General features: G+C 44.7%; 1 protein-coding gene across 1 annotated transcript in view; it reads left to right on the forward strand.

The window, feature by feature from the left end:
- Window positions 1-2,261: 2,261 nt before the first annotated feature.
- The window catches only part of ABCC2 (ATP binding cassette subfamily C member 2), a 34,052-nt gene continuing 24,199 nt past the window's right edge, over window positions 2,262-12,114 (forward strand). Inside the window, exons 1-6 of the mRNA XM_083505177.1 lie at window positions 2,262-2,437; window positions 6,416-6,589; window positions 7,244-7,390; window positions 10,745-10,879; window positions 11,180-11,302; window positions 11,631-11,686. Coding sequence (XP_083361303.1) covers window positions 2,396-2,437; window positions 6,416-6,589; window positions 7,244-7,390; window positions 10,745-10,879; window positions 11,180-11,302; window positions 11,631-11,686 — 677 coding nt within the window. The 5' untranslated portion in view covers window positions 2,262-2,395. The remainder of the gene's footprint in view (window positions 2,438-6,415; window positions 6,590-7,243; window positions 7,391-10,744; window positions 10,880-11,179; window positions 11,303-11,630; window positions 11,687-12,114) is intronic.

Raw genomic sequence — 12,114 nt, forward strand, 5'->3', positions numbered from 1 at the left:
CACCTCAGTTTGATTGGAGTGGAAGACTACCTCTTTGAAGTACATAGAGGAAAGTGGTAAAGCAATACTGCAATTGCGGGAGGAGGGATCTCTCAGAACAGGGGTTAAGAGAGTGACCACAAGGTGACCAAGCACTGCAATTCCGTACACCTGACAGCAAAAATTTCATTGTTGTCAAGTTTTGGATCCTGTCCTACAGAAGTCATTAGAGTGGGTGAAGTTTCTATGTAATTTATATTTAAAAAATTATATATCACTTTTCATAAAAATGCCAGAGTGGTTTGCAACAATTACACATAAAACCATACAACGAAAACCATATTGAAAAGTTAAAATCAGCAATGAGGTAACTTTTACGGAAAGCTGTATTCTTGATTTCCTGCATGAACCTGTTAATCCTTATTGGCAGAACATTCCACAGTGCTGGACTGATGACGCTAAAGGCTTGGATGCTTATTGTCAGATTTCCACCAATTTGGGGAATGACCAACGACGCTCCTGCAAATGATCTTAGTGACTGAGCTGGGATATAAGGGTTCAGGAGGAACGAGGCCAAGGGAAGCCCCACACAGAGCACATTGCAGTAATCCAACCTCACGTTTATCAACACATGGACTACAGTAGCCAGGCTGCAAGGTTGCCATAAGGGCATCATTTTCTTGCCCTTATGGCATTTGCCTCTATTTGCATAGCTTCATGACAAGCAGGGCAGCTCCTCAGGTAAGTTAACCTTCCAGAATAATCAGTATCTTGAGGAGGAGCAGAAGTTCAGAGAAGTTCAGAAAATGTTTGATGCTTTATCTGACTCTGGTAAGGGGAGTTTAGAGATTCAGAGATTGTGTAAGAGATAGTCATGTGGTTTCTGCTGCTAAAGGCCATTGTGGATCTCACACAATGACTCACAAGTAAAGCTAAGCCAAATCATGACTTGGCACAAATGCTCTGGCATACAGAGGAGGAGAGACTGTGATTGCTCCTCTGGGCCTGCTGCTTCAAGCTAAGCCTGGGCCCATGTCTGAAGCAAGACAAACCATGAGCTTAGGCTTACTTTACAACAGCAGGACTACAGAAGGAGCAAAGTAGATGTGAATTCTGAGAACCTGTGTTTCTGCACTGATCTATGAAATTCAACTCTGCCCCCCTCCACCTTTACAAATAAAAGTACCCTGAGAAAGGGGAACACCGTTGCAACAGCCTACCATTAACACCAATTTGTAGGAAAGGAATTATTTCACCCTGTGGTAGAACCACACATTGGCCCTTCCCTGTGTCTCAGCGTAAGGCAGAATTGGGAGTTATAAAGTTGTCCATTGTGGAAAGGTGGTCTTCACTTCCCATTTCCTAAGGTTGTATTGTGTGCTCCTGAATTTTAACAGACAGCTGCCATCCAGATAGGGACATTGTTTATAATATGATGAGATTTGATTAACTATCTAATAATTAACCACGAGGGATTTAAATTGCTTGTTCTGTGGACATTGGACCCTTTAGTCAGGACTATGAATCACAGTCGGTTCTGGGTTTATTGATTGTATAAGGAATGAGACAGCAGAATCTCTCTTGGCTTTTTTTAGTTCGTTTCAGGAGCACTTTGGGCAAGGGGGGGGGGACACAATGAGGTCAGTACTACTGCTGGTAGCTAGGGACAGGTCCAGTTTTTGTCTTTCATCCCGAGTAGTATTTTCATAGTTCCCGGCCCCCCTCCAACCTGGTTTGCTCACTCTCAGACCACTTTTTGTGATTCAGTACTTCCCAGTTGAGATCTATGGATCCCCCAGTGCAGTACCAATCTGATGGGACACTAGAACACTCTGTGACGCTTGACTGGCTGTGTAGGATTACACAATGGGGATACCTAGCTGCTGGAATGGGGAAGACTCTGCTGCATACTTTCAGAAACCCCTTGCCCACAGAAATCATGATGCAGAAGAACAATGGGGCAGAATCAGACCGAGACTGTCCTGGAAATCCGCTGAGGTGGAGAGTAGCATACGAAATTCCCTGGTGTGGAAAAGGGGTGATGGTTGTCTTCCCACGCTTTCTTCCCAGGCATTATTCAACTTTATCACCACTGGGGAGTGGGTCTTAGACTAGTGGTGAGTCAACTTGAGGGATCTCATCCAAGACAGCACATGTTGCTGCCCACCAGAATCCATGCCACCACCTCTCCTGCTGTGTCTCTGGCCATACCCAGGCAGCTCCTCTGCCTATGCCATCCAAGGTTCATGAATTTGATCCATGGGGCTGACTGCACACCAGGAGTTAACGATTAATGATCTGTTGTTGAGAGGCTGTGCCCAACGCCCCTCCGTTGAACCTGTGAGACTTTCATCCTGCTCAGCCTCTCTGGCTGATAGAGAGGTCGGACAAAGGCAGGAGGAAGAAGTGCCTTGCCATGGCAGCAGCCTTGGAGCAGTACTGTGGCTCAGTTTTCTGGGTGAGTGGCAGTTTCTCCCGGAGTAGATGGTAGCTCAGCTTCTGGCAGGGATGTCCCACTGTAAATCTAAAGGCCAGAGTGCAGTGGAATGTCCTGAATTGCGGGAGGATGGCTAAACGCCTCTGTTAGAGCTGTTTACTTTGAGAGTTGGGACAGCAGTGGTGTGTTAGTTCTGTGTGCACGCTTAGTAAAAGCAAAGCCTGCAGTCTGAACGTAGCGAGTCGGGGGTTTTACAACGAACAGATACATCATCTTTGTATTGCTTACTGCTCCAGTGGGTGCACTGAGCACTGGAAGATGGGAGAGAGCTGGACAGTCCTCGTGGCTTGTGAGGAGACCTTTCCCAGGCAGAGGGCCTCCTCAGCGGTGGCACCTTCCCCTGTGGAGCACTCTCCCATCAGACGTCAGGCAGATAAAGAATTATACAACTCTTAGCAGGGAGAAACAGGCATTTGGAGGCTTTTTAGCAGGTTCTCCCCATGTTACACAATTTCACTTATACATGTGAGGGCCTGGAATATAACCCCTATGCAAATGGAGGGGTCACCTTTGTAATAATACAGTGGTACCGCGGGTTAAGTACTTAATTTGTTCTGGAGGTCCGTTCTTAACCTGAAACTGTTCTTAATCTGAAGCCCCACTTTAGCTAATGGGGCATCCTGCTGCCGCTGTGCCGCTGAAGCACGATTTCTGTTCTCATCCTGAAGCAAAGTTCTTAACCCGAGGTACTATTTCTGGGTTAGTGGAGTCTGTAACCTGAAGCATATGTAACCCGAGGTACCACTGTAGTGTCTTAGAGGGCAGGAAGGCTCCAAAGCATTAGTGGAGATGTTAACACTCCATGTATGATACAATCATGATCGTTTCACTTGTAACTCTGACTCAAATGATTCACTGTAGAGAAAATAGGAGGGTTCTTTAATCTCACACAGAAACGGAAGATGGGGGCACAGGTGATCTACATTATTGGGCATGCCACATAGTATAGCAGAATGCAACTGGGGGGATCAAGTGCTTCATTCCATATGTAAAAAAACCACTTTCCTGTTCATGAAATCTATCACTGGAGTTCTGAATGTGGGTCTCTTCCTCCACTTCTCCCTCAGCTGAAATTAAATCTGAAAGAATCATGATCTTGTAGCCAACAGTACTGGTTGTGCTGTGTTGTGTGTGTGTGTGGTGCCCACAACAAATTCTAGAGTTGACAAGATGTCCATCGTAGGCAAAGGGCCCATAGGCTAAGTCTCTCCTTGATGTGTTAGCTTCCCAGAGAACATTTCACTTGGTTCAGGTCCTCTCCTGCTCCATTCTGAAGGGGTATGCTCCCAGGGCTTTTGGTACTACATAATTATGACCATGTAGGTTAGCTGTTGACTTGAGGAGTCTCCAGTCCTTTGCGTGATCGAGATCACTCCACATCCCTGTGAAGTAAATTAAAATTGTTGCGCCACCCTGTCAGGTACTGGTTTTCTAGTGAATTGCCCAGATCTGTTTCCTTGTCACTGATGGAGAAGTCCTGGGCACCAGGAGATTTAAATGGCTAAACAAGAGCTCATGAGTGAAGCTGACTAAGCTGATCAGAGTGCAGCTGCCTTTGTTTGAGAGTTGTTGTCTCATCTACTGCTTGTAGGGATCTCAGGGCGTTCCACCAGAAACAGAAATGGGAGCAGAAATTGCCACAATTTGTTTGTTCACCCAAGATCAGGAACAGTAACCATGCAAATACAAATGGTATCAGCTGTTGTTTATTTAAGTCCATGAATATTACATGCATAATTATGTTTTTGAGGTTTCCCTTTCATTAAAATGCATTGAAATCGGTTACATAATTCATTATGTTAGTTTCGGCTGTAGCAGATAGCAAAACAAATTAACTTAGGTTATAACTGAACTGTAGCAGAATGGAAACAGTGGTGATTACAACAAAGGCAGGGCAGGGTGGAAATCACTGTCTCTTTACGTCCTTAGCTACTAGTGGTCCTCTTGGCAAGTAGAGTACAACACTAACTTTTCCTTTGCAGTGAAGGATGTTGGGATTTCCCCTGATTCTGTTCATGCCAAGAGTCTGTTTCATACATAACAGGCAGGACTCTCCCGGTGCCTCCAATAAAACGAGATTTTGTGTTTCTGAAATCGTGACGTCTCCAGCAATTACTTCAAACTGTCAGGGCAAACATCAAAAGCCCATTGGTACCTGCTTGAAATCTGGAAGAACCACTGCCAGTCCAAGTAGACAATACTGGACTAGATGAGTCACATGACATAACACATGACTGATAACGGCGTCAAAATATTCCACTGATGTAGTTTCATTGGCAATTGGGTGTCTGCAGCGCAACTGAAACAGTGAGGAGTTGTGTGGGTGACACAGGAAGAGGATACATATTCTCTACTCCAGATCATGGTTTTGCCCCTAGTAGCAGTGCAACTTTACACCGTCCTGACCCTTGTAGAAGGAATTTATTTTCATAGATTTCAGTGGGAGGTTTTAATTTAAAACAAAAAACAGGCACTCCCCCAACAATGACAACAACCACCCTGCCCATATTGTCACAGCAGAGCACCCAATTACAGCGCATCATTACTTGTATAGCATGGGGTTTTATCAGCTCCAGGGGAGCACAGTCCACTATTATGTCCAATGGTAGGTGAGAGTGCCGGATTTTGGTGTCCCACAGGGTGCCACTGAAATTTGAGACACCAAGGTCCACCATTGCCCTGTGTGTGTGTGTGTTCTGCTCCAAAATGGTGCTTGTGTGTCACATAAAAGGACTCAGTCCTCTTCCTAGAGGGATGCCCTGGGGGCTGGCAGCAGTGGGGTCATTACTGGCTTTGCCTCCAGTGGGACACTGTCACATCATTTTGCATGTATATCATGGGGGTGTGTTGTTGTGGTGCTCTCTCCACTGTAGATTCGTTAGCTGTTTCCCCCATTTAACAATTAACTCAAAAGTTCTTTACAAATACAAGCCCTAAAGAGTCTTGCAAAAATACTTAATAATTATATTTGCTCCATTAAAACTGCTCAACCAAGCTGCATGCTGAAGTTTCTTTAAAGGGAATGTGGGCTGCAATCATTGCGCTGTAAGAAACAGATTTTTCTACAGCTGTTTTGATCCCAGTGTAGTAAAAACGAAATCCAGTTTTGTTCTGCAGAAATAATGGTAAATATTGAATTAAGGGGAAGAAAGGATGTCCAATCAGTTTGAGAGTTAAACACAGTATCAGCAATGTTAGCTCACACAACATGTACATCATAAACCATATAGATATCCCACCAGGGTATCTCTAATTGATAACTGCTCTTATTAGATAGCATGTGCAACAAAGGTTCAACGCAATTACATGCTGGTAGTAAACACCAGTGCTGTGTTATGGTGAATACAAACATTGACTTTTGCCCACTTGAAAATGTCACTGGATTCTAACACAAAGCATCACTAACTGGCTTGATTGCAGGTGAGTCATACTGAATGAGTTAGCATAAGGATGAGTAAGGGTGGTTGTAAATCAATGGAACAAGAACACCCTCAGAACAGCAGTGGAGACTGGAGGTGGAAATCAGTTATCCTGGGGTTGTGTTATGATGCATTGGGCAAATACAGCAAATCTTTGGAAGATGTTATAGCATTGTAATGAGTTCATGGCAGGTGCTGTGGTATTGGAATTGTGGCAATTGCTGTCAATGTTTACATGCTAATTGTCTGTGTAGATCCACAGTGGAACTTGGAACAGAGATGTAAGGCACCACCACCACAGTGTTGCAGCTCCCATCATCCTCAACCATTGGCCATGATGGTTGGGGCGGATGAGAGTTGGACTCCATCAACATCTTGAGTACCACAGGCTCTCCATCCCTGGTGCAACGCATAGTGGTGTGGGGCATGGATACATGTGAAACTATGTCAGGTAGTACATGTGGGCTAAAGATTTTAGCAAGTGTTGGCATATGCCTTTTTTTTTTTTTGATGCCTCCAGAACTCTTCTTTCCTGGACCGGAATGATGCCGACCTGCCACTCTGCTTTGAACAGACTGTTCTGGTCTGGATCCCCCTGGGCTTCCTCTGGCTCTTTGGCCCAGTGCAGCTTCTCCACATCTGCACATCCAGGATGAAGAAATCATCTGTCACAAGAGTTTACCTTATTAAACAGGTGGGAGAGAAAGGTGTGCCCCGGAGTTAGTAGCAGGGTGGAAGCAAAGGGCATTCAGATCAAAGGGCAAAGCGGTTCTCTGGGAGGTGAATGGTGGTGATGTGAGAAACCCTGAAAGGGTTTAATTGAAGTAGGGATCTGTTCTAACTGGGAAATGTGGGTGGAAAGAGCAGGAAAGCCGGAGGGTCAGATGAACTTAAGTGTCCTTTGGCCAGAAGCGTTTGAACCATGTCTTGCTTATGTAATGCCGTCGCGATAGTGGTGGTGTTTAGTATATACAGAATTGTTAGGAATCAAGTACTGTAGTGTATTTACTGTTGATGTAGTTTGCACTGTGATTGTTATAAAAAGGAATACCCAATCAAAACTAACAAACATATAAATATAATTATATTATAAATAACACAGGGATTTTTATGTGTTTTGAACCCACTTTGAGTGCATTCCTTGCAGGAAAGGGGTATATCAATACACTTGATTTTTACTTGACGGAGGGTGTGATGCACAGCAGTGCTCCTGGGTCACTTGTGCTGTGGAATGTGGCTTTGCCCTGCATATGTAGCTTCTCCATGATGGGTTTAGAAGCTCCTTGCAACCTTATTCTCCTAGAACGTTGCAGGTAGCAATCTGACACGTCTGCTCTTCCTTTGCCAGGTGCTGGCTGCGCTGCTCTTACTGATGGCCCTTGCTGAAGTGTTTTTCACTGTTGCCGAAGACCTCGGAAACCTCCCGCACCCAACCCCTGTTAGTCGAAACCCAATTGTCCAGTACTTGAATCCAGCACTCTACTTCATTAGTTGGGTGAGAGCTCTCCTTCATCAAACCATGTCCTGGTCTGGAATGAAAATGTCCTTTATAGAGAACAAGTTTTTTTTTCACCACAGAGTTGCCAACTCCAGTTTCAGCCTTCTGTTTCCATTGGGCTGTGTGCTAATACAAGTCCTGATGAGACCCAGAATAGTATTTTGAAGGGAGGGGGTTACATTAGAGAAAAAACAAGGAAGAAAAATCAAATCCCCCCCCCCAATGCCAGCACTCTGATCTTCTCCGATCTTTAAAGCAGCTGCCTGAAACGGCTTTTTCTTTTTTAAGGGAGATTTAGGATAATAATAAATTTATTTATTTATTAACCCAAACCTTATACCACAACATAAAAAGCAGACACTAGAACATAATAAAAAGTGACCCCACACTAATTCCCCATCAACAAACTCCCATATTTCCCAAGTACACCATGAAAAGAACCAACTAACAAGGAGCATTAAGCCGCATATGAGAAAACAACAATAGTGGCTGCCCATTGGCCCAAGTCCGCTGGGTAGTTTAAAATATAATAAAAACAGTGGGATAATATTAGTAGAAATATTCAATGAACAAAATTTGTCCATCACCCTCATATTACTCTCAAAGTGCTTCTCCACGAGGGTAGATCCCTTTCACATTGTCCCTTCAATGGCAACCTGCTACCCCAAGGTGCATCATACACCTCAGGTTACATCTTATTTGGTATGTCCCTGAAGATGGGCACCTGTATATTTTCTTCTGTGGGGCAAATAGCAGATTTGAGATGAGGCAGCATTTATCAGGAAAATACTACAGGGAGAAAGGGTTAAAAACAGCAACCAGAACTGGCAACCCAATCAGATTCACACCTGCCCAATACCCCTTCATATATATATATATATATATATATATATATATATATATATATATATATATGTAGGTTTTGGTGTCTTCGGGTGTCTTCCCGTGTAAGAGTTGGGGTGTCTAGGCGACGTTTCGACGAGGTCTCACTCGTCATCTTCAGGCTGGTGCTTTCGGCTTCTTGTTACTGGAACAGAGCAGGATCTCAGTGTTTGAGTTCCTATAAATACTGTTGAGGGGGTGTGGTGTATAGCCTCCAACGTTCTGGGCAGAGAGGAAGTTCCCAGGTTAGTGTGCCTTTTCTTCTTTTGTTCCTTAATTACTTGAGGGATATCTTGAGTGATTTCTTGAGTGATATTCTGAGTACCCCTTAGGTGGGTCATTAAGTGTGGATTAGTTGCTAAAGCTTTCGTGTCTTGACCTCTTGAGCTTGTGAAGAGTTTTTCTGAGAAGATGGCTGTACTGCACTTAGTTGTGCTCTGGCTTGGCTTCGTGTATAGGGGCGAGCTGTGGTTTTGTGCCCTGTGCCAGCCAGATCTGTGTAGGGATTGCAGGGGGGTGCAGCATCCGGAGGTGCCACTATGGTTTGGCTACTGGATGGTGTCTGTAATTTATCTGTGGAGAGGGTCTGGGTTTGGGTCTGGTGTGGTTGATTGGTGATGGCGTTCTGTGTGCCTCTGGTTCTGGTGTCGGTTTTTGTGGGGAGGGCTAATTTCCAGATGTCTGGCAGGCGGGACGTGTCGTCACGCTTGTTCATGTTGTGAGGGTGTTTCTCTATCTCGATGGCTTCCATGATTATTCTCTTGTGGTGATGTTCCATGTTAAAGAGCAATTTGGAATCTGCAAAATTAATTTCGTGTCCTGTTTCTTTCATGTGTTGGAAAAGAGAGGAAGTTTTTTCTTCTTTTTTGACGGCATTCTTGTGTTCTGCGATACGTGCATTTATTCGTCTGTTTGTTTGTCCAATGTACGTGGCTGGGCAGACTTTGCAGGGTATTTCATAGACCCTGCAAAGTCTGCCCAGCCACGTACATTGGACAAACAAACAGACGAATAAATGCACGTATCGCAGAACACAAGAATGCCGTCAAAAAAAGAAGAAAAAACTTCCTCTCTTTTCCAACACATGAAAGAAACAGGACACGAAATTAATTTTGCAGATTCCAAATTGCTCTTTAACATGGAACATCACCACAAGAGAATAATCATGGAAGCCATCGAGATAGAGAAACACCCTCACAACATGAACAAGCGTGACGACACGTCCCGCCTGCCAGACATCTGGAAATTAGCCCTCCCCACAAAAACCGACACCAGAACCAGAGGCACACAGAACGCCATCACCAATCAACCACACCAGACCCAAACCCAGACCCTCTCCACAGATAAATTACAGACACCATCCAGTAGCCAAACCATAGTGGCACCTCCGGATGCTGCACCCCCCTGCAATCCCTACACAGATCTGGCTGGCACAGGGCACAAAACCACAGCTCGCCCCTATACACGAAGCCAAGCCAGAGCACAACTAAGTGCAGTACAGCCATCTTCTCAGAAAAACTCTTCACAAGCTCAAGAGGTCAAGACACGAAAGCTTTAGCAACTAATCCACACTTAATGACCCACCTAAGTGGTACTCAGAATATCACTCAAGAAATCACTCAAGATATCCCTCAAGTAATTAAGGAACAAAAGAAGAAAAGGCACACTAACCTGGGAACTTCCTCTCTGCCCAGAACGTTGGAGGCTATACACCACACCCCCTCAACAGTATTTATAGGAACTCAAACACTGAGATCCTGCTCTGTTCCAGTAACAAGAAGCCGAAAGCACCAGCCTGAAGATGACGAGTGAGACCTCGTCGAAACGTCGCCTAGACACCCCAACTCTTACACGGGAAGACACCCGAAGACACCAAAACCTACATTCCTGTACCCGTGAAAATCTACGAAAGCATATATATATATATATACACACACACACACACACACACACACACGTGTGTATTTTTATTGCTGCTTCTATTTCTTATATTTTATTGTAATTTGAATTCTGTCATCAAAAGCCGTATCTTAATAAATAAAAGAAGCAATAAAAATACAGTTGAAAATCATACAGCTTCTAGCACAGCACTGATTTAGTTTGTCACCTTTAATTACACCCTGGCTAGCTGATCTGATCTGAGCTAGGAAGTGGAGGTAGATTTTTTTAGCATTATACAAATTTAGAATTATGAAGGCAAAGGCCGTTCTCTTATTTCATAATTACCGTAATACATCAGTCGGTTTCCAGATCTCATTCTGGAAGCTCGACTAGAAGTCACAAGCCATATTTTGAGCTTGTCTCAAGTGAGCATGTTCAGCTAGCTAAGAAGGTGGATCTCAGGTTCCTCTTCCTTATCAAGTTTGATGTCCAGCCTGGTGCCATGAGTTTACATCACACCTCCCTCCATTTCCTAACCCTGAAACCAACCCAGTCTTGCAAACTCTTGGCTCTTTTTTGCTACTGCAGTTGCTCGTTCTGCTGATCCATGACAGCCGCCGCTTCACCGTCCGCAGAGACTCGGGGACTCTCTTCATCTTCCTCCTCCTTTCTGTGCTCTGTGGTGTATTTCAGCTCCAGACTCTCATCCGGCAAGCAATACAGGTCAGAAACACAAGAAGTCTATGAAAAACTAGGCAACCCAGGATGGCAAAGGTTGAGGTGGCCCCAGCAAAGCCACCTCTGGGGTCATTCAGCTCTGCAAGCCTGTCTGCTGTGGTTCACCCACCCTATTTCTCAGGACAGTCCTGAGGCAGGGGGAAGTAGGAAGAAAGGCCAAAAAGCTGCAGGAAGGAGTTGTCCTGGTGCACGGACTTTAGCCCTAACTGCTTGGGAAGAAGTGAGTTCAGCTCCACATTTTGTTTACTTCCACTAGTATCTCCCATTTGCTTTCTTCTCTTGCAGGGCTCCATCACTGATGTGCCACGTTTTAGCTTCTTCCTTGTCTCCTACGGGCTTCAACTTATTTTGTTCTTCACCTCTATTGTTTCCGACGTTGCCCCCGAAATGAAGGAAGCTGCAAAGAAAGTGAGTGTCTTCAGCTGCATGGTCTAGACTTGTAGGATAACTTTTGGGACAGGAACAGCCATTGGTATTCTGCATGGTATCCCCACTTTGTATAGGTTCTCGGAGTGGGCTTGATGGGATAGGGAACGTTTCCACACATCTGCTCACCAGGAAGCTGGGTTTCGTAGGCCACACCTGGCTGCCTGATGCACTGTTTGGTGGGAGTGGTCTCAAAAGGAACATTTGCATTTGTGTCTTGAAGGCTTTGTTTCAAAAGTGACAGCCAAGTTAGTCACACTATTGTTACCTGAATTTTTCACCTAGACATTCTGCCTCCCGTGTTTTTCAGAACCCAGAAATTGTGGCCTCTTTCCTAAGCTTCCTCACTTTCCAGTGGTACAGCAGGTATGCAAATCTGAGTGGGAAAGATAAGTGTATTACATCTAGGAGAATAAAGGTTAGGGTTAGGGTCAACTAATCTGTCCCATTAGTGCAAGGATTTCTGCTTATGAAACAGGACTTCTCCCTGCTCTCCTCCTGTTGTGCATGTGGGAGATTTGCAGTCAAACCTAACAGTGCTAGTTAGTATATGAAGGGGTTAAGACCACAGAGTTCTAATCACTAGGGCTCTGGATCTGAAATATTTGCATGGTGAGAAATGCCGTACTGCAATGTAGTGTTTTAAACCAAGCTCCTATTTAAGTCTTTTATTTCCTCTGGTGTGTCTAATTAGAGGGTCTAGCCTTTTGGAATTCTTCATTCTGTTCAACAAGTGCCAACTGATGGGGAGCTGGCAGCCTCTCACTTCCCCCAAAGCCCCAACCCTTGGATAC

This window comes from Podarcis liolepis (assembly GCF_965112155.1).
Source record: "Podarcis liolepis genome assembly, chromosome: 5".
Lineage (NCBI taxonomy): Eukaryota > Metazoa > Chordata > Lepidosauria > Squamata > Lacertidae > Podarcis > Podarcis liolepis.